The sequence below is a fragment of the Trichosurus vulpecula genome, chromosome 2 (genome assembly GCF_011100635.1).
Source record: "Trichosurus vulpecula isolate mTriVul1 chromosome 2, mTriVul1.pri, whole genome shotgun sequence".
NCBI lineage: Eukaryota > Metazoa > Chordata > Mammalia > Diprotodontia > Phalangeridae > Trichosurus > Trichosurus vulpecula.
In genome coordinates, this window is record NC_050574.1 from 271,742,925 (window position 1) to 271,766,495 (window position 23,571).

The following is a 23,571-nucleotide window of genomic DNA, read 5'->3' on the forward strand; positions in this document are numbered from 1 at the left end:
TCAGGATAACCACTATATGTTGCTGAAGACCTTGTCAGGCTTCGAGTTAATGACTATAATGATAGTGACTTACTTGTGCACCAGAGCCCCCACCCGCATCAATATTTCCCAATATGAGATGGAGTTGTATTATTATCTAGTAAAATTTATTCAGCTCTATGAGTTGAATGGGTATCCTTTCTCCTTCCTTTGTACTTTATCTTCCTTTAATTACTTAATGTGTGGATCTACTTCTGTATAACCTGCTATGAATCTTGCTTTATCCCTGATTCCCTTGGAGGGAATTATTCCCATCACCTATCTTCTGAAAAGCCCTTGTGACCAGTAGAATTTTCTGCTAGTTAGTTGTAATCTGGAAATGAGAGCTAGTATTCATAGTGTGACTGTGTTAATCAAGCTATAGTGGACTTAGACCTGTGATAGAAATAGCAGACAGTTTAATATGCAGAAGCTGAGCATATTGCTTGTGGTAGATTTGATTAGCTGATGGATGTGAGGGCAGCTGACCTCAGGTGGCCATGTCCAACCTACCATCCTGTATGTTCATGTGATACAAAAATAAACAAACTTGTCCTCCGCTAAGGCTCTATTGTATTGCCTCATCTTGGCATGGAAGTGACTTACCTCATATTCTCTTAAAGACTGTCGATGGAATACAGTCTGGAAAGGTTTTGTGTATTACCTAGTAATGGACTGATCCATGACCAGCCTAATTCAATTTGGTTAGGTCTGTCACTAGATCATTTGCCAGAAGATGATAGACTGACACCTTAACCTGCCATGGAGTGGAAATAGTTGTGAAGGGTGTACACACAGATGAAAATATAGATTATTGAAGTATTGAAGACCATGGATGTAAAATCTAGGTACTTATGGCTTTACTACAGCCAAATTGACTTAGTTGTCCCAGTGAACATGCTGCATGCATTACCACCCTTACACCTTTCCTATATAATTCCCTTTTCTGAAGCTTCTTTCATCTTCTTTTCTACTTACATAGGTTCTATACAGTTCACTACCCATCTCTTCTGAGCATGTTAGCAGACAGTGAACTCCTTCCTCAACCCCTGTAGTACTAGTTACTATCTTTAGCATTCATTTGGCATTTAGTATATGCTACCTTGTATTTGTTTTATTTTTTAGTGTATAGAACCTGGTTCTTCAACTAGTTTGTAAGTTTCATAAGCATTTTGTATCTTCAGTACATGATATGGTACGTGTAACAAGTACTCACTAAATTCCTATTGATAGTGATCTGTTTTGTCTCTTGCACTGGATTTTGAGCTACCACAGCGTCTTAGAGTTTTATGGCAACCAGGAAAATATTGGTCAGTGATGATACTTAAAATGTGTCCTGCTTGTGTATCTGATTTTCACATATTTTATGTATTTGTATGCAGTGTCAGACACTCGAAAGTGAACTACATCCATGACAAAAACTAATCATAAGCTTTCAATAGACTAGAGAGAAACAGGCTTAGATGCTGCTTTAACATAATTTTGCATTGTCTTGTTTTTTTTTTAGGAGGAGAGCATTCCCATTGCTTTATCTGGTAGGGATATCTTAGCTAGGGCTAAAAATGGAACTGGCAAGAGCGGTGCCTACCTCATTCCCTTACTTGAACGGCTCGACCTGAAGAAGGACAATATACAAGGTCAGTTGGAGAGAAAATTTCCCCTGGGAACATCAGAGAACCCTACTATAGAAATTATGGAGGGTTTTTTCCCACATTATCTGGGTAATGTGAAAAGCACTTGTGATTTGTATAGAGTTTGGTTAAATTTTTTTTTTTTAATTAACAGCTTTTTCAGGTAAGATGCATTGGTAAATAAGGCAAAGTAATCTGATAAGCTGAGTAAATGAGGCATTTTAAAAAATTAACCTTAAACTTGTCATTCTAATTGGCTTTCTTAGAATTACTTATCTAGCTTTGCAAATAGTCATTTGTTCACACCAAGCAAGATTATTCTTTGGGTTTATAAAATGCAAAAATTTGGTTATAAGTATTTTGAAGGTGCTAATAATTGTAGTCCCTCAATGGTCAAGGGAGCCAACTAGTCTGGAATAGAGGAGTAAGAGAGTAACTCCTCCTCTCCAGGTTCTTCTCCACCAGGGAAAGCTACATAAAGAGAAGCTAAGAGAAAATTTGGGAGAAACCTTGATCAAGGAGTTTTCTAGGTATTCTTAATCTACAGTTAGTGAATTTCTAGAAATAAAGAAATTGAATTTTTCCTTCATTTTCTATAGTTTTACCTCTCCTTGCAGTAGCTTAGAAACTCCACAGCTCTAAGTTCGTGAGCAAGGTTAGATACCATTAAGAAACCACATGATACAAGAAGAAAAAGTACTGGAATGATATTCAGGAGATGGGTTCTAGTTCTTATTCAGCTCCTCATTAATTTCATTACCTTAAGTAAATCACTTAATACTTGCTCCTGTCTGCCTGCTTTAAAGAATTGGTGTGAAGATCAAATAAGCTAATAAAGCACTTAAACTGTAAAGTACTATATGTTATATGATGATGATAATGGTGATGTCAGCTGAGTAGAGAAGAAATGAAAGAGATTGCTAAGCTATGTAGTACCAGTTCAGGAAGTTCATAGTAACTGTGTGATAGTAATAACTTAGGGAAAACCGAGTCCTGAATCCTTGACTCTTTCTTGGGGTAGGATGGGGTTGTAAATTTTGAGGAGCGGTCCATTGATATCATAAAGTCTCATCGTTATATGGCTATATTTACCTTAACATATAGAAAGTATTCCTAGTTTCTGGGGTGTTCATGCTAAGATTTAATTCATACTTTTGTTAGGTCTAAGAATTCAAGCTCTGAAGGACAATTTTCTTACAGCTCCTTTAATCCTTTTGAGGTAATAATTTATCATAGAAAATAATGTACTTTTTGTCTATTCTTTTTTTTTTTTCTTGATCTCTGCTAGCAATGGTGATTGTTCCTACTAGAGAACTAGCCCTACAGGTCAGTCAAATCTGCATCCAGGTCAGCAAACACATGGGAGGGGCCAAAGTGATGGCAACCACAGGAGGAACCAACTTACGTGATGACATAATGAGGCTTGATGATACAGGTAGGAGTTTATAGAATAAAGTGGTAGTATCTTTTTAGTGTGGGTGAAAACCTCTCTCCCTTTCAGATATTCTTTTTGCTTTCTGTCTGTCAAAAGAAGAGTTTGTGGGGTAAGCTGAAGGGATTGATCATGTTTTATGTATGACATTATCTAGCATCATTGTAATTATAAATTCCTCAATGAACAAATTTCCTGAAAACAAAATTGCTATTAGCAGAGTTTGTTTGGGCTTAGAGAGGATTAGAGGAAATCCTCAGAAGTTTCTCCGTGCTGGATTGGAAGCAGTGGTCACGCTTCCTTAAGTGTAAGCATTTTGAGCATAGGCCAAGGCCTGGTTAAGGGCAGGGTTCCAATGCCGTGTACACTCAGGATTAGGGAAAACATTGCATGGCCTGTGGCTGTATGTGGCCTCTATCACCATGCAGAGGTCTATCTGAAGGCATCTTCTGTCATCATTCGTCCTCCCTCTGAAGAGAGGTAGAAGGTATATTCTTTGAGAAAGTTAGGAAAGAAAAAGTTGTTCCAATAAGTTGAGAGGAGTCAGCACCTAGAAAGTGACCTCTTCATTAGTAGAATTACTTTACTCTGTGTTTGCTCAAGACAAAGTTCACATAATCAGTGATAAATGTGTTTTTAAAATTTTTGTGCAGTACATGTGGTGATTGCTACCCCCGGAAGAATTCTGGATCTCATCAAGAAAGGAGTAGCGAAAGTTGATCATGTCCAGATGATAGTATTGGATGAGGTAACTTCTCTTATTTGAGAAAAATACTGTTACAATAACAACAATAATAACAGCTGACATTTATGTAGCTCTTTAAGGTTTATAAAAAAATTTCATTTAATCCATTTATTGCTAATGAATGAAACTAATAGTCATATTTCTCTGAGCTGTCATACACCCTCACTTGGTCTAAACCAACCTTATTTGCTTGTAAAACTTATTTACCCTTAGCAGTGGTTGATAAAAGTTCAACTTTGTTTATTTTTTAACAGGAATGCCAGTAGTTTAGTATTGTTATTTCCCTAGTAATCCCATAAGATTGAGAGGAATCCTTGTTCTAGAAGGTGACCTCTTCATTAATAAAGTGGTCATTACTACATTATGACAAACAATTGTCAGTCACTTATACCACCTCTTCTGATGAAGTGTTTGTGATTAAATTCAACAAGCAGTTATCTTTCTCAAAAGGATGACCTTGAAGTTTGAAAACTTTTCTATTGTGTTTGATGCCGTTAGATATTAGGAATAATAGCTTGTACTCCAGAACTATGAGAATTGTAAAGATGTTCCATGGATACCTGGATCTTGCTTCATATTAACCAAGTCTGGAAATTGCTGTTGTTTTTAAACATTTTTTGTTCATTTCTTCTACAGGCAGATAAGTTGCTGTCACAGGATTTTGTGCAGATAATGGAAGACATTATTCTCACGCTACCTAAAAACAGGCAGATTTTACTATATTCAGCCACTTTCCCTCTTAGTGTTCAGAAGTTCATGGTGAGTATTAGTTGGTTTCATTGGAAGCATTACTATACTGAATATCCATTTGCCTATGGGGAGGCTTTTTTCTTTCTCTGTCAGTGAGACATATGTTTTCCCTTATTCTTTGTGCCTTATCAGTTCATGATATTCATTATTTTTCATGTCTGAGGCTGTCTACTTGGTTAATTTAGCATGTTCAATGAATAAGATTGCTTGCTTCAATATTAGGGAACTAAAACAAATGAGACAAAAAATTTTATTTTTTATTTTGTCCTTTGGCATATTACAGACATAACTTTAAGTGCACAATGAGTGACACAAGACATATTGCACAGTAAATGCCATATGTAAGGTAACTGGAATGAAGATAAGAATAGTTAACACTTCTGTGTCTACATCTTTAAAATGTTTGTTCCTTTTTGGCATGTACTCTTGGGCTGATGAATTGTCTTCTCTTTTGAGTTTCTGCCAAGGATTTATCAGTCCTTACAGTTTGTTGTTGTTCAAGTCATTTCAGTCGTGTCCAACTCTTTGTAACACTGTTTGGGGTTTTCTTGGCAAAGATGCAAGAGCAGTTTGCCATTTACTTCTCCAGCTCATTTTACAGATGAGGAAAGTGAGGCAAGCAAGGCCAAGTAAGTGACTTGCTCACTCACACAGCTAGTAAGTGTCTAAGGCTGGATTTCTTGACCACCTAGCTGTCCTTCAGTTTATAAACAGGAACACTTCTGATTTGTTGACAGTGATTATCCTTGCTTATAAAGATCATGGTGATGATCCCTGATGAGGGTTTTTTAAAAAAATCTTTTAGTAGATATGGTTTTAGGTTCATTGTTTATGCTGTGCTCTTATTCATTCCACTGTGAGAACCTTCTCTATTTTCTCAGAATTCCCATTTGCAAAAACCTTATGAGATTAACCTGATGGAGGAGCTAACTCTGAAGGGAGTAACCCAGTACTACGCATATGTAACTGAGCGCCAGAAAGTACACTGCCTCAACACACTTTTCTCAAGGGTAAGAAATAAGCTTCAACTACCAAACATCATAATTCACTAAATTCCAACAACAAAATGTAGATGGTTTGTATCAACAGGCAGCCATTTTCTTCTTAACACCTTCACTGTATCAAGCTCCCTAGCTTTTCTGTTGTGGAGGCGTGGTCTCAGTTATTTATCTGAAGTTGATACAATGTTTAATGAGTGTAAGCATTTTTTAACCTGATTCTAAAACCAAATGGCCTTATTTCACCTCAGACCTAGTAGTTTTATTTGTGGCAGTTAGGAAAACTAATCTGATACGAAGATAAAATTCGGAAAGGAAATGTGAATTTTTCTTTGATTTAAATTCTTTTCTGCCCACTATAAAGTGAAGAAAAAAACACCCACGCACCTGTTTAGAATTATTGCACTTTTGTGCATTCTGTAGAGGCAAGTTTCAGATAATGTGCAATAGAAAGGTTTCCTGTTTGCCAGTCAAAAACTCAAAGCTCTAGCAAATTGAATGAACATCTTTGCCTTTCTTGCCAATGTCTCTTTCCTGTGCTTAGCTCCAGATAAACCAGTCAATAATTTTCTGCAACTCCTCTCAACGTGTTGAACTATTAGCTAAGAAGATTTCCCAACTGGGCTATTCTTGCTTCTACATCCATGCTAAGATGAGGCAGGTGAGTGTGAAGCTATCTGACACTGAAGGTCACAGTAGTTATTTCTCAAATAGTTATATGATTTTATTGTAACTCTCTAATTGTTATGTGATTTTGTGACATTTTTATTTTCCCCTTTAATGGACTCACGAGGGTTCCCCCCTTCTATGTTCCCTCACGGGTCAGTTGATAATGTGTTTTCCCATTTTTTTCCTTCCAGAATCTATTATAAAAAAGATCCAATTTGGACTTCCCTAAGTTCTTCCTTGTAACACAGCAGTTAAATCTAAAACTTTTAGATTGCAATTCTTTTGCTTATTACAACAGTCTGAAACACATGGTGAAATTTTTCCCACTTTGAGTTCCCATGTACAAACTGGGATCAAGTACTCAAAAAAAGATCTAAACCCCCTTTGGCATTTGGGAAAATGTCCAAATCACCAGTCACATTTCAGTTGGTCATGAGTCAAGCATTAGAAACTTATCATTGGAAATGCATATCTTAATTGGGAAGCGTATTTTTCAGAACGGGAAAAAAGATGGTCTAGAAACGGTCCATAAGGAAACATTGCCTTTGAGCATAGCTTTGTTGTACAAGACCTAGAAATGTCATTAAAATGCACTTAGCCTTGCAGAAAGCAACTCTCCTAGGGTCATAGATTTCAAGCAGCTGGAGAACATAAAGGCCATCCTTCTCAAGGTAGAGATGAAGAGACTGATAAAGATTAAGTAATTTGCCTAATACTACCCATTTAATGAATGGCAGAGCTCAAATATTTGTAAACTTATTTTAATTCACTGAATGCAAGTGAAAACTTAAACTTTAAAACTGAAAATCCAGAATGTGAGATTTTAATGGTGACATTAGTTCTTCCATATACTCTACCTTCATATTAAGGAATTATACCAATACTGAGTAGCCAGTAAGGATATTGTAGTAGGTGTTTAATAAATACCTAACTGAATTGATAGTAGTAGTATGGAGTAGTGGATAGAAAACTATTCTTGGAGCAGGGAGACCTAAGTTCAGGTCCTGCCTCTGACACATACTGGCTCTGTGGCCTGGGTAAGTCATTTACCTCTCACTGGTTCGGGCCACTTTGTAGTTTGAGGAGAAGGTGACACCCTGCATTAGTAGAGGGAGTTTCCTTATTTTGGAATTGTTCATGCTAATGAAATAACAGATCTAGTCTCTGTCCTCTTCCTCTTGAACTGAATGGCTAAGGTTATAAAGCTACATTTGGAATTTTTAGTCTTTAGATAAAAAGGTAACTAAATTAATTTAGAAAAAAGCATATATTTGGTTATCATAAGTTTTATTAAAAGTATTTTTTAGGATTTGAATAAAATTTTAAAAGGAACCTAAAGTAAAATTTTGTATGAAAATCAAAGTTTTCAGAGTTGAAAACAAAAAAATCTCAAGTTTAGTTAAAAATAGTTCTACGAGAAAATACTTTGAACCTATTTACTTGGGCTTTTACTATTTCTGTTTTTGCTTTAGTATTTGTAATGTTACTTATGATTCTCTTGTGTACAGAACAGCTATGAGTAGGAAGTAATTAATGGGGAGAATTCTATACCTTATGTGGTTTCATCTTATTTTTTTTTAAACAAATTGACTCTATTTATGTTTCCAGGAACACCGAAATCGTGTATTCCATGATTTCCGAAATGGCTTATGCCGTAATCTTGTTTGCACTGGTAAGAATTTTGTACCTCCCTTGCTCTTTATTTCCCCTGTTCTGCTATGATTTGTTTTCACTGTCCTTTTCCCTTTCCCTCACACCACCACCACCATCAGAAAAGTAACTAATAATGAAGTCAAATTCCATTAACTCTTTGAAATTGTATCCTTTATCTGAAGCAGGAGAATTGTTCTGGCATTCAGACCTTTTTGTTTGTAAAACTTACAAGGATGGGGGTTTTTTTGGTGGGGGGGGGTTGTGTTTTTGTTTTTGTCTTTCCTAAGTTGAATTAGCACAAGGGAAGATACCAACACAAATTGAATTGTATTAGGGATCCACTTGTATTTTTGACATTTTGTTGTTGATTTTTTTTCTTACAAAAAACACACCAGTCTATATTTTGTTTCTTGAATTTTGTACAGAAATCTTAGAGGGGAAAATATAGTCTTGCTATATTGGCATTAAGATTAATGACCAGAGCCAGTTTTATAGGGTAGAGAAGAGAATCTAGGGTTTCAAAAATTCTGGTCTGTGTATCAGTGCGGTGCAATGGAAAGAGAATGATTCTGGAGACCAGATGACCTGGATTCAAATGCTGTCTCTGATCTTTGTTATTTATGTGACCTAAGTGAGGGTACTTAGAATTTCTGGTCCTCTGTTTCCTCATTTGTAAAGTGAAGGGTTGGACTAGATCAAGAGTTCATCACCAGGGTTCCATGGACTTTTTTTTTTTTTTATAACATTTGATAACTATTTCAGTGTGAATGGTCTATGCATTTAAAACCTTATTCTGAGAAACAGGTCCATAGACAGATTTGCCACACTGCCAGTGTGTGGTAAATGTGTGCCATGACACACAAAGGTAAAACCCCTGGACTAGATGGATTACCTGAGAAGTCTCTTCCACTTTTCAAATCAGTGATTCTATAATCACAAAAACTAGTCTCCATAATTCTAGTAGAGTACTTAAATCAATTCAGTTATAAGATTTATCTGTGAACAAGGCTGTTAAATGCTGCATCTTATTTCTTGTTAAACATTTTGTGACTTTCTGTCTTACTTCCTAAGGTATATTTACTTTAGTTTTGAGTTACCAGCTTTGATTTACTTGTTTAAATAGCTGTCATTTTTAGATGCTAAAGAAGAGGAGACTGAAATATATATAATGTAACTTGAGGCCTTTTATAAGTCAGTCCTTATCTTTTTCTCTATTGTTTGGGGACCACAGATGCCAAATACAACGACTCTTTCTCAAACTTCACATTTCTTGATTTCTGTAGCATTCAGCACTATCAATCACCCTCTCCTCCTGTGTGCTCTGTCATCTGCGTTTTTTGTCACTGCTCTCTCTTGGTTTTCCTACCTGTCTGAGGCTCCTTTGCTAGATCATCATCTGAGTTCTGCCATCTCACTAATCGTACCTCAAAGCTGTGTCCTAGGCCCACATTGCTTCTCTTGATAAGACTGTTTTATTTGGTGACTTCATGAACTCTCCTGGGTTTAATGATCATTTCTTTGTAAATGACTCCCTGATCTATAGATCTTGCCTTGTCCTTGCCTTTCCTGAACTCCAGTTCAGTTTTCACTAGCTGTCTATTGGACATCTTGAATTGGGTCTCCCAGAAGGGAAATCATCAGCCCCAAAACAGGACTTATTATCTTTTCCTCCAAATCTTCTCCTCTTCTTAACTTCCCTGATACTCTCAAGCACGACCATTTTTCCAGTCACTCTAGTTCCCGACCTCAGTGTTGTCTTTAATTCCTCGATCTCAGTTTATCTGATCAGTTGATAAATCTTGTTGATCCTACTTTTATTACATACATCCCTTTCTCTCTACTCATATGATCAACCTCAGCACTTCGCCTCATAATTGTTTCCCTGCTTCACGTCTTTATCCACTCAAGTCTGTTCTCCATGCAGGGATTTTACTACATGTCACTCCCCTACTCACATATATTCTCTTGGTTGCCCACTACCTCTAGGTTCACATGTGAACTGTTTCACATTTAAAGCTCTTGGCAACCTTGCTCTATACCCTTCCAGCCTTATACATTACTCTTCTCCCTGTATTCTGTAGTCCTGCTGTACTGGCCCACTTAACTGTTTAGTGATCATCATCTCCTGGATCTGTACCTTTGTATTGGCTATCTCCCATGCTTGGAATGCCCTTCTTTTTTACCTCTGCCTTTTGAAATCCCTGGTTGCCTTCATGACTCTGCTCAAATACCAGCTTTATCATGGGTCTTTTTGTGGTCTCTGGCTGCCAGAGCTTTCCCCTCCAAGATTACCTTGTATCTTTATGTTTTTTTTTTTATATACCTACATGTGGCACGTTGTTACCCTGTTAGAATATAAGTTCTTTGAGAGCAAGGATTGTTCACTTCTGTATTTGTGTCTTTCATGCTCAGGCAGGACCTGGCCTGCTGTAGGCCCTTAATAAATTCTTACTCGTTGGTTGAATTTAATTTAGCAAATTTATTTGTTCAGTGCCTACTACATAGTCACTTTGCTGGGTGCTGGTGATACAAAGAGGAAAACAAAACAGTCATTGCTCTCAATTGGCTTGCATTTTAATAGAAGAAGGGGGAATTATGGTAGGACGTAACATATACACAGACAAAAATATTTCTAGTAGGAAGGGGAGAGCACTGACTTGGGGGTGGTGTGTATGGAAGATGGCACATGAATTGAACCTTGAAAGGAACTAGGGATTCCACAAGGCAGAGGTAAGGAGAAAGTGCTTTCAAGGCTTAGCTAAGTGTAGCCTGCGCAGGGGCACAGAGCTGAGGTATGGAGTGTCACATACAGAGTATAACAGGTTGTCAGGTCTGATTGGAGTAACTTAGAGCACATGAGGAAGAATAACGTGAAATAACTCTAGAAAGATAGGCTACAGCCAGATTTGACTTCAAATGCTAAACAATGGAGTTTGTGTTTGATCCTAGAAGCAGTAGAAGCACTAGAGATTTTTGAGATTGATATAGACAAACCTAATGTTTTAAGGTTTGATGTAGAGAAACCTAATAATTTAAGAATATTAATATAGCAACTGCAGGACATAAATTGTAGAGGGGATAAAGTGAAGCAGAGACATCATGAGACTGTATATTTAAAGTTGGAAGGGACCTTACAAGTCATTAAGTCCAATCCCTTCATTTTGTAGACAACGAAACTCAGGCCCAGAAAGTAAATATCTTGACCGGAGTTACACAGCTAGTAAGTGTCTATGGCAGGGTTTGAATTTCTTCTTGATTCCAAATATACTACTCTGCCTTCTTTACTATGCTTCATCAATTAAGAAACTACTAGACTCGACTAGGTGAGTGGCAACTAGGCCCAGTAGTCTGGGCCCAATCTAGTTGAGGGGACCTTGTATTTGAGAGAGAAGGGAACATGAACTGTAGAGACAGTGTAGTGTAGTGGGTAGGTTTAGGAAAATGTGATCTGTAACCTTGCTTCAGATGTATGCTAGCTGTTTATCTCTGGGCAAGTCACTCTATGGACCTCAGTTTTCTTATCTGTAAAATAAGAGGATTGAATTAGAGGCTTTTGAGGTCCCCTCCTACCCTAGTTTGTAATCCTACAAGAGGATAGATGAGGGAGATTTTGTGGAGGCAGTTGGTCAATCCATGGCAACTGATTGGATATGAGAGAGAAATCAAAGGATAACAAAAGTTGAAAACGTGGATGATTGGAAGGATGGTGATATACTTGATAGAAATAGGGAAATTAGAAGGAAGATCAGGTTTAAGGGAAAAGAAAAGAAATTGGTTATGTTTTGAACATCTTAAAATATGAGAAGTTGATCTGGAACTCAAAAGAAAGAATAGGTGTGGATGTATATAGGTTAAGGTATCATCTTTATAGAAATGATACCTGGACCTATAGGAACTGGTGATCCAGCAAAGGAGACTGAGAGAAAACTGTTCAAAAGGAAGGAGAAGAACCAGGAGAAAGCGCTGTGAAGTAAATACCTGGATATTTTTGTTGAATTGCTTTATTTCTCTTTTTTAAAATTCTTTGTTAAAAGGGATGACTCACTGGATAGGGAAGGGATGTCTTTAGATATGTGATGGTCATAGCGAAACAAAAAATGTCAATAAAAATTTTTTTAAGCCTGTAGCCACTTTAAAGAAAAGAATGAGGAAAAGGACAAAAATACAAAAATATTGCAGCTCTTCTGTAGCAAGAAAAAGCTGGAAACTAGGGGGTTGTCCATAAATTGGGGAATGGTTTAACAAATTATGGTATATGAATGTAATGGAGTTTTGTGCCACTAGAAACGATGAAAAGTCCAAACCCGAGAAGTCCTGTATGAACTGATGCTGAATCAAATGAACAGAACCCAGAGAATTAAACAATAACTACATTGTAATGAAAAATAACTAAGAAAGACTTAAGACCTTTGATCAATTTAATGACCAACTACAATTCTGAAGAACTGGTGGTGAAACATGCTGTGTACTTCCTGACAGTGAGGTGGTGAAATCAAGGTGCAGAATGAGACATAATTTCGGACAGCCATTATAGAGATGTGTTCTGTTTGACCATGCATATTTGATTCAAGAGTTTGCTTTTCTTTCATTTGAGTTGGGGGGGGGGTGAGATAAAGTTTAGCAAGATTTACTAAAATGAAATTTTAAAAAAGAAATGTAAGAAAAGGGGGTCATTAAAACATTTTAAGTTCACAGAAGAGAACAAAAGGAAAGCCAGTAGGAAAAAGACAAGCAGGACAGCTTTGAAATTCACATGTTGAAATCATATACTTGAAAATCAGGGGACACATGATGCAGATTCGTGGGTACATGTTCAGTCTTATTTTACTTTGTGGAATTGTGTATTTGGTGTTAGGTTCAAAATAAAAAAAAAATTTTAAAGGAAAAAGAAGAAAAGCATAGGACAATAGCTGTAATAGTTTGAAGTAATCATATAGTCAACTGAAGGATTTTTAAGGAGGGTGAGATCTGGGAATATTTGTAGGCCTTAAGGAAGGATTGAGGGGAATGAAGATTGGAGAGGAATGATCAAAGAGGAAAACTGAAAGAAATAAGAAAGCGTGAGATGAAGGGCACAAGTAGAGGACCCAACCTTCTTGGCAAGGTAAAGGAGCTGTGTTCCTGGTCCTCTTTCTGGGACACTCTTAACAAAAAGGGAGAGAATGTGGGATGCTGTTGAGAATATCTGAGGTGCAGTATGGAAATAAGAGGGAGTTCATGACAGATGGCCTCCTTTCTAGATAAAGTATGAGATGATAGACTGCACTAAGGAGAGGAAACAAGGACAAATCCAAGAAGAAAAGACATAATTTGGAAAAACACCATGGGCAGTGCAATAGGCAATCAACCAGTGAAGAGCATTTAGGGCCCAGTTGAAATTCGTTCCAGTACAAATGTAATCAGCACAATTGTATGACTTAGTCTAGTGCAGGGGTTTTTGACCAGGGATCTGTAAACTTTTTTAATATAATTCATTTCATTTGTAATCCTATATATTTTATTTTGTGCATTTCAAAATACTCTTAGTAGGAGCCAATAGGCTTTACCAGATTCTCAAAGGGGAATATAATGTTAAAAAAAGGCTAAGAACCCCTGGTTTGGATTTTTAAAAGAGGAAAATTAAACTAAAGCAAAGAAAGTGACTGGAGGTCATTAGAAAGATAAAGAATGAATTTAAGAGTGAGACGTAAGGGAGAAAATGGAAAGATAGGAGTTTATAGTCTGAAAATAATGTCAGAGTTCTGGATTATAGAGTTTAAAGTTTTGGGTGTTGAAAAAATCAAAGGTAGGACTATCTCTTTGTATGGTTTAAGGTAGAATGAATGTACACATGGGAATTGATTAACTGGGAATCCAAGGTATTTGAGAAGACATCAGCGTATATATTTAAGTCTCCAAATACGAGGGCAGAGAGTAAAGAGGAATATTGTGAAACCATGTACTGAACTTCTTGAAAAAAGAGGGATTGTGACCTGGAGCCTAGTAGATGGCAATAACCCAGATTTTGGTTAAAGTGATATAAATGGATTAGGTGAACTTCAGAGGAGTTGCTGAGTGATGTCAGCTGTGAAAGGTATGGACGTAGTAGTGAGGGAAGGAAGTTATGGCAGTGTTTCAGGGTACATGAGAAAAATTGATCCTGTACTGGAAAAAGGGACCAGGGAGGGACATGTCTTCTACAGGAACTAGGTTTCTGTGGGTGCAAGAAAATGATGTGAAAAGAAGTCCTTTATAAAAGGCAGGTCATTGTTTATCATAGAAAAGATATGTCAGAGGACATAATGGGATAGGAACGTAATAGGGTGTTGGATTGGGGTGAAGGAGGGATCATGGAAGGAGGATGGAGTTTTTACTTAGCTAACCCTACAACTTTGAAGCACAGGTATTTGTGGGGTGGGGGAGGAGAAGGAAAAAGGAACAAGCATTAAGCGCCTATTCTATGCCACTCATTGTGCTAAGTACTTTATGAATATTTCATTTTCACAAAAACTGTGTGAGGTAGGTTCTATTATTATCTCCATCTTACATTTTAAGAACCTGAGGTGGACAGGCTGTGACTTGCCCAGGGTCAAACACTAGTAAGAGTCAGAGGCTGTATTTGAACTCAAGTCTTCTGACTCCAAGAGAGTTTGCTAGCCTTAGGGACAGTAGGTTATCTAATCCAGTGAAGTAATTAAAGGCCCTGGCCCACAATTTGTTTAGCTCTACCCTAGTTGATGAGTATATACTTTATAGTTCTTTACCACCCAAAAAAGGCTCTGCTATATTTTGATGAATATTCTTTCTGTTGTTGATCCCCTTAGGGTACATGCCTTGGAGAGGTCAAAGGATGTAGACATTTTAGTGATTATTTATATACTTCTCAATTGCTTTCCAGTATAGCTGGATCATTTCACAGCCCTTTCCATAAGACCTCCAACATTCCCATCTTTTGTCAATATTCTGGATGCTAGGTGAAACTTCAGAATTGTTCTGCTTTGCGTTTCTATTTTTAATGATGTGTGAAGCATTATTTCATATGCTTAATAATTTTCATTTCTTATGAGAACTGTTTATTCATATCCTTTGACCGCTTAGACTTTTAGTCTAATCTATTTTTGTTGATTGTCTGCATATTGGTTATCAGACCCTTATCAGAGACACTATTGATACAGTCTAGTTAGGAAACTAAACATAAACATGTGAAAAGCTGACTAACAATATAAGGAAGTAGTTAAGAGTCAAATGAATCAATGGTACAGAGAATTCCTGGTGTTATTCTATAGGTAAAGTAGAAATCCACGAGTTGTTGGCCTGGAAAGGTTTCACAGAGAAAATGGAACTTGAACTTAGGACATTGACAGATGAGTTGGATTTGGATATATGTAGAATAGAAAGAATGTTTCAGGCAAAGGGAACACAGCATGAGCAATTTAAAGATTGTACTGCAAAGGAAGCTGTGTTTGTAAGGGATGGTGATTAGACTGGTTTTGCTAGAGCAAAAAATTTGTGTGAGAGAATTGTAAGTTAGGGATAGGTAACTTGGGACCAAGCTTTAGAGGTGGTGGTAGTGGGATTGAAAAGGAACGGACTATTGAAATCTATCTTTCCTTACAAGAAAGTAAGGGGATGGGGAAGTGGAGGGGGTGGAAATAGAAGAGAGATCAGACTGGGGAAAGAAGCAATCAGAATACATGCTACCTTGGGGTGGGAGGGAGGGTAGAGATGGGGAGAAAATTAGTAATTCAAAATCTTGTGGAAATTGAAAACTAAAAATAAATTTTAAAAAAGAAAATATGCTAAATATATAATAAAAAAAAGAAAACGAATGGGGCGCTTGAACACAATTACCAAACATTTTTCACACAAACATAGATCTAAACAATTGGAAAAACATTAATTGCTCATGGGTAGGCTGAACCATTATAATAAAAATGATAGTTCTGCCTAATTTATTTATTTGTTTACATACTAATCAAGCTACCAAGGAATTACTATATATAGCTAGAAAATAACAATAATAATAAAATTCATCTGGAAGAACAAAAGGTCAAGAATATTAAGGAAGTCAGTGGGGGAAAAAATGTGAAAGAAAACAGCCTAGCAGTACCAGATTTCAAACTATATTATAAAGTCATAATTATCAAAACAATCTGGTGCTGGCGAAGAAATAGAGTGGTAGATCAGTGGAATAGATTAGGTACATAATACATAGTAGTAAATAAACATAGCATTCTGACATTTGATAATGATCCAGGCTTTTGGGGTAAGAACTCACCATTTGACAAAAATTGCTAGGAAAACTGGACAGACATAGACCAACATCTCACACCATATATATAACAACATACAGTCAAATGGATAAATGATTTAAATGTAAAGAGTGGTAACATAAGTAAATTAGGGGGATGTGGAAAAATTTACCTGTCAAATACATGGATAAGGGAAGAGTTTATGAGCAAACAAGATAGAGAGAATCATGGGATGTAAATGGATAATTTACATGAAATTAAAGTGCTTTTGCACAAACAAAACTAATACAACCAAAATGAGGAGGAAAACCGGAAGCTGGTAAGAAAAAAAAAAGACCCTCATTTCTCAAATAGGGAACTGAGTCAGATTTATAAAAATAAAAGGATATGAACAGGCAGTTTTCAGAAAAAGAAATCAAGTCTCTCAGTAAGTCTCATAAAAATGCTCTAAATCACTATTGATTAGAGAAATAAAAATTAAAATAATTCTGAGGTATCACCTCTTACTATCAGATTGACTAACATGACAGAAAAGGAAAATGACAAATATTGGAGGGGATGTGGGAAAAGAGAGACACTAATGCACTGTTGGCACAGTTGTGAAGTAGTCCACAACCATTCTCTAAAACAATTTGGAATTATGTGCACAGGGCTACAAAACTGTATATAGCCTTTGACCAGCAATACCACTGCTAGATTTTTATCCCAAAGAGATTAAAGAAAAGAGAAAAGGACCTATTTATACAAAAATATTTATGGCAGCTTTTTTGTGGTGTCAAGCATTTGGAAAATGAGGGGATGCCCATCAATCGAAGAATAGCTGAACAAGTTGTGGAATATGATTGTGATGGAATAGTCTTGTGATCTAAGAAATGATGAGCAAGCAGGATGGTTTCAGAAAAACCTAGGAAGACATATAGATGAACTAATATAAAGTGAAGTAAGCAGAATCACAGTAACAGCAACAGCAATATTGTCCAGGTGATCAATTGTGAAATACTTAGCAACTCTGATCAAGATAGTGGTCTAAGAAAATTTCAAAGGACTCATGATCAAAAATACTGTCCACCTCCAGAGAACTGGTTGGTGAACTTCTGAATGCAGGTTGAAGCATGCTTTTTAAACTTTATTTTTCTTGGTTTTTGTGTGTGTGTTCTTTTGCAACATGGAATTATGTTTTGTGGGACTTCACATTTATATTCAGTGTATTGCTTGCCTTCTCAAGGGGTGTGGGAGGGGCAGGAGGGAAAGAGAAATTTTGGAATTTATAATTTTAAAAAATGTTAAAAAATTTTATGTGTAATTGGGAAATATTTAAGGAAATAAAAATATATTGAAGAAGTGATGGACAGGTGACAGATACTGCAAAGGAAAAATTAGTAGGACTTGGTGACTAATACATTTTGGAGGAAGAGGCAGAAATCAGAGATAATGCAAGTTTTAAAGCCTTTGTCCCTGAGAGAATACTGATGTCATTCTTATGAAACATAGAGTGGGGTCAAGTTTAAGGAGAAGATGTATTTTAGATGTTTTAAGACCACAGTCGGATGAATACTCATTGGGAAATGGCCAGTAGACCTTGCAAGTGTGGGCCTGGAACTTTAGAGAGAGTTGGAGGGCTAAGGATCCAGATTTTGGAATCATCCTTATAGTGATGACAGACAAAACTATAGATGTCAGTAGGAGCTTTGAGGGAGAGTCTTTGAGAAAAGAGCAGTGCATCAAAAATTGAACCTTAGGAGCACTCAGATTTAGGGATGAAGAAAAAGCCAGCAAAGGAGAAGCTGTGATATAGAGGGAAAACAAGAATAATACAGTATCTGGGAAGCAAGGTAGGAGGGGATTTTAAAAAGGTGGATGGAGGTGGTCACCAGCATCAAGTACAAGAATGACTGAGGGGAAAAAAGTAAATGTAATCAGGCATCATTAATAGTAACCTCACAGTATATTGCTCATATTTTTATAGTTTTCTTAAAGCATTATTTTTCTGTCTGTTTTAAAGGTCTGGGAAGTGAAATATTGCATAAGCAGTAGGTTATTCCTATTTAGGTACATGCTAGCCTTTAGTAATGTTATTTCTGTTCAGATGTATTTGAATAAATTTAAATTGGATGAGGTCATATAAAAGATTGTTGGAGCAATGGTGCAAAGAGTAACATTTGAATTAGGTAGCTTAAGAAAACTATCTGCATTTTCAGATCTGTTTACCCGAGGTATTGATATCCAAGCTGTGAATGTGGTGATAAATTTCGACTTTCCAAAGCTGGCAGAGACCTATCTCCATCGTATTGGTAGATCAGGTAAGGAAATGGAAAAAGGATGTTCTTCAGTGAAGTTACGTTTGCCTGTCTATGATATGAATTTCTGATTCTTTTGAACATTTAAAGGTGACCCAAAGAGTGGGAGGGAAAAGTGTTAAAGTTTCTAACTTTGAAAAATAATTAATTGGATATAACTTGATCCTACTTGGTAAAAAATATCAGGGATTGAATCAGTTATTTTTCTAGATCTTAAGTTTCCTACTGTCTTACAAATAGCCATATGCTTACTTGAGATAAAAATTTAACCATGAGAATATGAATACTGAGCAGATAATTACTGGTTGTACTGTTTCAAGCTGTGTATTTTGGCCACTTTCAATTGAACATCCATCTTGTCATATGAAATACTTAAAATAGAATTTACTTTAAGATATGAAATCTGAAATTTTAGAGTGATGTTCTTGAGGTGAGCCAACAAGAAGTAGTTTCATATACTCAAAATGGTGTCAAATTCAAATACCCATTCATCATCTTGGCACTTAGAGACTTGCAGCTGTAATCTAATCTCTTATACTAGTTTTAAATTTCTTTTTTCTCTTGATAGGTCGCTTTGGTCACCTTGGTTTGGCCATCAATTTGATCACATATGATGATCGATTCAATCTAAAAAGTATTGAGGAACAACTGGGAACCGAAATTAAACCCATCCCAAGCAACATTGACAAGAGCCTGTATGTGGCAGAATACCACAGTGAGCCTGTAGAAGATGAGAAACCTTAACAAGCATGTGCGTACTTGGCTTTATTTCTGAATCCAAAGAGTAATAGAAATAGAAGACATTATCCTTTCATATTTTCCCCAGGAAATGTCTTCTGTCCCATTCATGATACGTAACAAAACAAAGAGATAAAACTCCAGTAGTAAACCTCCCACCTGGTAGAGGTTCAGCAAGCAGACACATGTATCTCTAGTGAGACTCTGATCTCATTAGGGATCAGTGAACTCGGGTCTTGCATGCAGTCTGCCCAGTGCAGTAACACTTTGTATCAAAATGGAGTTGTTCATTGGGCAAGACCAGTATTTTAAAATAATGCCCAGCAAATGTAGTTACGTGAAATATCTTTGGAGTTTGTCATGACGGAACTACATTTGTTTTTTAAAAAGTATACATTTGTGAGAAGATACATATTACGCAAGTATGTATTCCCTGATAGCAAAGGAAAAACGTGTTGCTGTTTGATAATTCTGTGTGAAAGGCATACATTCTGCCACCCCCTTTTTAACTTCATCACTGCTGCTAACATTTACTTGCTGACTGCTGGTATTTTCATTAACAATTCAGATAAGGTCAGTTATTATTGTATCATAAGAAAATTAAATGAGTAATTAGGAGCTTACTGTGACTACCTGCTGCCTCTTTCATGTTCTTTCATTTTTATTTAGAGGGATTGAGTTCTGTTGCTGTGACTGATTTAAATAGTTAACTATTTCAAGAAAATTTTTTCTCCTAAATTAGCTGTCAAAATTTTAAAACCTTATTCTTCCTTCCTACTGTGAAATTGCAAGCAGGCCCAATTCAGATTTATAAGATATCTTTCTTTTGGTTTAATTACTGTAGATTGTCCTCAGTATTGAGAAATGTCTTTGAAAAATGTTGCTGAAAAGGATGAATACAATTGTGCTCCTTCTAATTTCTTTTTGGGGTGCCTAGCAAAAACTTCTCCTTATCCTAAAAAAAGGAGATTGCCCTAAGGGGGTAGAAATTCATTGGGAGCTGCTAGAGAATACACACTGACTGGATCATAAATAGCCAGAGAGAACTTGGGTTGTTCCATTTAAAAAGATAGATTTTCATGGTCCTATTTTACGCTTCTCTGGGGGGCATTAATATTCTATTTCTCCCCTTTCCGTAGGCTTTGACAATACAGAAGCCCATCTGGATCTGTGACACGTGGTTTCTTTGGGAATGCTCTTCTCTTTGTGGGTTTTTCGTCTTCTTTTCGTTTTGGAACTATGAAGACTTAACAAGAGCTCAGACTTTTTTTTCTTTTTAATCTGGCAGAGAGGAGAAAAAAGCTGAAAAGAAGGAATATACCTTTTTTGTTCCACTTGTTTGCACTGTGTGCTGACTGAACATTTGTTGCACTAACTGCTGGTTTTAAAAATTTCTTCTGGGAGGCAGCGGGGGAAGGAGGGAAGAGGAAGAGGAGGGGAGACCCTGAGAAGAGAAGAACCTTGGTAAACTCAAGCTTGTCTACTATTTCAGAATTCTCCAACAGCTGACTAGGAGTGCATCTCAACTTCTCCCTGGTTCTCATCCGTTTTTAAGCCTAAAGAGCTTGTTACTTATTTGTGCGAAGTGCCTTATGCTATGAGACCATTCAGAATATCATCTTTCAGACGCAGCCCAAGGAATCAACGATGGCAATTCTTTCTTTTTTTTCCTCTCCCCATCCCTTTTTGGTTTCAGGTCAGTCTCTTTCCCTTCCCCTCCTCATTCACTCAAATACTCAAGCCCAGGGCTGGGAAATGAAACATATTGGTAATGTTAAACACTTGTTTTTTGTTTGGTTTTTCATCGGAGGAGTTGATATGCAACAGCAGTTCACCCGCATTGTAAATACATGTATTTAAAAAAAAACCCAAGTAAAAAATTCTGGGCTGAGTAGGTGCAACATCATCGCTCCCGAAGGAAAGAGCAGTCTATCATTGCAGGAGCCATATGACAAGCCTTTGTGCTCTTTAGCAGAACACTAAAGACTGATTTACATAAGCCTCCATTAGTAGTTATGGCACTTGATGTGTAGACATGTCAGAGCCTTGACCCTCTTTCCTCTGTGGCAAAGCGTGTCCCATAGAAAATTGGATGTGTATACTTGTATAAACTTTGTAAATATGTTTTTTTCTGGGTTCATATATAACTTTTTTTTTATGAAGGTTGCTGGGATTAAGGGGATTAGACTGATTATGGGAGCAGCTAAAGATGAGAGGGGCTCAGTTTTTCGCAACACTAAACCCTAAAAAGTGCTCCAGCCTCTTACTGTAGAAAGCAGGCCTCTATGGGGGAATCCCACAGTTGAGAAAGGGACCCTGGGGTGGGTGATGAGGGGTATTCACTGATACTTGCTGCCACACTGCTGTGGAGGAGTCCTACTGAGAGAACAAGGAAGCTTCAAAAATGTGTAGCTCAAGATGTTTTTGAGATGCTTTCTGACATTCCTCCCTCCCCCTCTTAAAAAAAAAGACAAAAAACAAAAAATTCCATAAACTACATGCTCTGAAAAGGGGGGTAAAGACAAATCTACCTTGCAGCGTAACCATTCTAGCAGGTGGTAGTATTGTTGAGCAGTATATAAAAAGCACAGGTTTGAGTTTCAGAAATAGAAGATACCAGTTTATATAAACTGACAGTTCTGGAGCTTTTTATCTGTGGGTCATTTCTTGTACGCATTTGTTGCCCCCAAACACCTTGATCCATGGATTTTGCGTAGAGATGGGCAAACCCTGAGACCTGTTAACTTCAAAGCTACAGAAAGCTGCTTGCCATCCTCTGTGTTTTGGCATGAGTTGCTGTCTGTCATTCTGCATTGTATATTGCTGGCAAATGCTTTATGGTCAATAGTGTTGCTTTAAATTGTGCCCCTCCCAACATGCTTGATGTTTGGCCTGATCTCCAGGCAAAAGGAGTGAGATGAATCAAAACCAGTAAACTTTTTTGTTGTTTTTTTTGTTGTTGTTGTTGGGGTTTTTTTTTTCTTTTTTTTTTAAATTCCCTTTTTAGCCCAGTGTATTGTAGTCGGTCAGGAGGCATCTTCAAACTACCACCTCACCTTCCCCACACCTAAGGCAGTTTTTCCGGATCCATTGTTTTTCCAAAACCTTAACATTGCATTCAGATCCTTTGTACTTTTCCATGTTTGTCACTTGGACAAAAGAATTGATCTTTGGGTTATGTTTTTTTTTTTCCACCCTGCCCTTACTTACTTTATTCTAAACAAAGTTGTTTATAGACCGATCGGAAACCTGACCCATGCCTCCTGATCAGACTTCTTTTCCAACTGTAGCAAGAGCTGCGTTGCACAGTACAAACTTGGACAATAATTAGAGCTTATATGAGCCACATACTGTCTATCCAACCAATGTTAGGTACTAAATGTAAACGATAATTTAGGAAATAACTTTTTTGGGGGGGAGGGAGTTTATAGGTAACAGATTTTGACCAAATTTGAAATTTCTTGCCCTTGTACTGAAGCAGCTCATTTTTTTTTCTTCTGGCGAGACAAGAGGGATCATTTAATACAACAAAGATGGAGAAGCAAATGTAAATATAATTTTGTATCTCACAACAGTTTGTGTGTGAGTGAACAAGCAGGACAGTCCCACTCTGCCAGCCATGGACTGCTCTGCCTAGTCTGGGATAGGTAAGCCTGACGCCATGTTCCATTGGATCCCTCTTGAAGCACAGACTTAAAATTGAAAGTATTACTAAAGCTCAGCCTCTGATGAGGAGTGGCACTTAAAATGTCTGGAGCGCCATCATTGGACAGCTTTCTGTTAAGGCTGTTGTCCAGTTGTGGTTCTTGACTCTTGAATAGGAATTGCAAATGGAAAGATGCTCTAAAGAGCTAGGTAAAAACCTGGTCTTCTGTTTTGTTTTTGTTTTTATTTTAATCCCCTTGCAATAAGGACCATTGTAACTTTTGGGGGATGTTCTCAGATTCCAATTTTGGGGTATTTTGTTTTGGGGGTTTTAATTAATGTCAGCGTTTTCCATTGGTTCATTTGGGTTAGAACAAGTCCTTATTTTTAATAGTCACACCACAGTCCAGCAGGTGGTTTGGCCTGTGGTGGTGCAGTTGGTGTAATAGAAAATAAACACTCTGCTGCCTCTCAGCCCCTATTTTCCCCTTACTTCCTCCCAAATTCCCATTGAAAAAAACAATCTTCTTCCCTTTTGAAATAGAATAAATTTTGTCTAAATTGATCTTCCTCGGGAGGGAGAAGAAAGGGACAGAGAAACCTACACTTGTTTCTGTCATCCAATTTGGTCCCAATTTCAATATGGGTTGGCCCCAGTGGGTTAGTGGGTGGGTTGGTCATCAATATTTGTGTTCAGAATGAGATGGGAGCATCTTTCCTTTGCTGTGTGCTTTGTGCATGTCACCATCAAGCTTGGGTAAGAA

The 23,571-nt window shown here is 37.1% G+C and overlaps 1 protein-coding gene across 3 annotated transcripts in view; it reads left to right on the forward strand.

Annotated features, from left to right (window-relative positions):
- The window catches only part of DDX6 (DEAD-box helicase 6), a 38,375-nt gene extending 16,169 nt beyond the window's left edge, over positions 1 to 22,206 (forward strand). For all 3 annotated transcript variants that reach the window (XM_036744273.1, XM_036744272.1, XM_036744271.1), the window contains exons 5-14: positions 1,526 to 1,655; positions 2,938 to 3,084; positions 3,735 to 3,829; positions 4,463 to 4,585; positions 5,458 to 5,586; positions 6,119 to 6,235; positions 7,852 to 7,915; positions 18,326 to 18,427; positions 18,993 to 19,175; positions 20,302 to 22,206. In XM_036744273.1, the coding sequence (XP_036600168.1) occupies positions 1,526 to 1,655; positions 2,938 to 3,084; positions 3,735 to 3,829; positions 4,463 to 4,585; positions 5,458 to 5,586; positions 6,119 to 6,235; positions 7,852 to 7,915; positions 18,326 to 18,427; positions 18,993 to 19,168 (1,083 nt within the window). In that variant the 3' untranslated portion in view covers positions 19,169 to 19,175; positions 20,302 to 22,206. The remainder of the gene's footprint in view (positions 1 to 1,525; positions 1,656 to 2,937; positions 3,085 to 3,734; positions 3,830 to 4,462; positions 4,586 to 5,457; positions 5,587 to 6,118; positions 6,236 to 7,851; positions 7,916 to 18,325; positions 18,428 to 18,992; positions 19,176 to 20,301) is intronic.
- Positions 22,207 to 23,571: the final 1,365 nt, after the last annotated feature.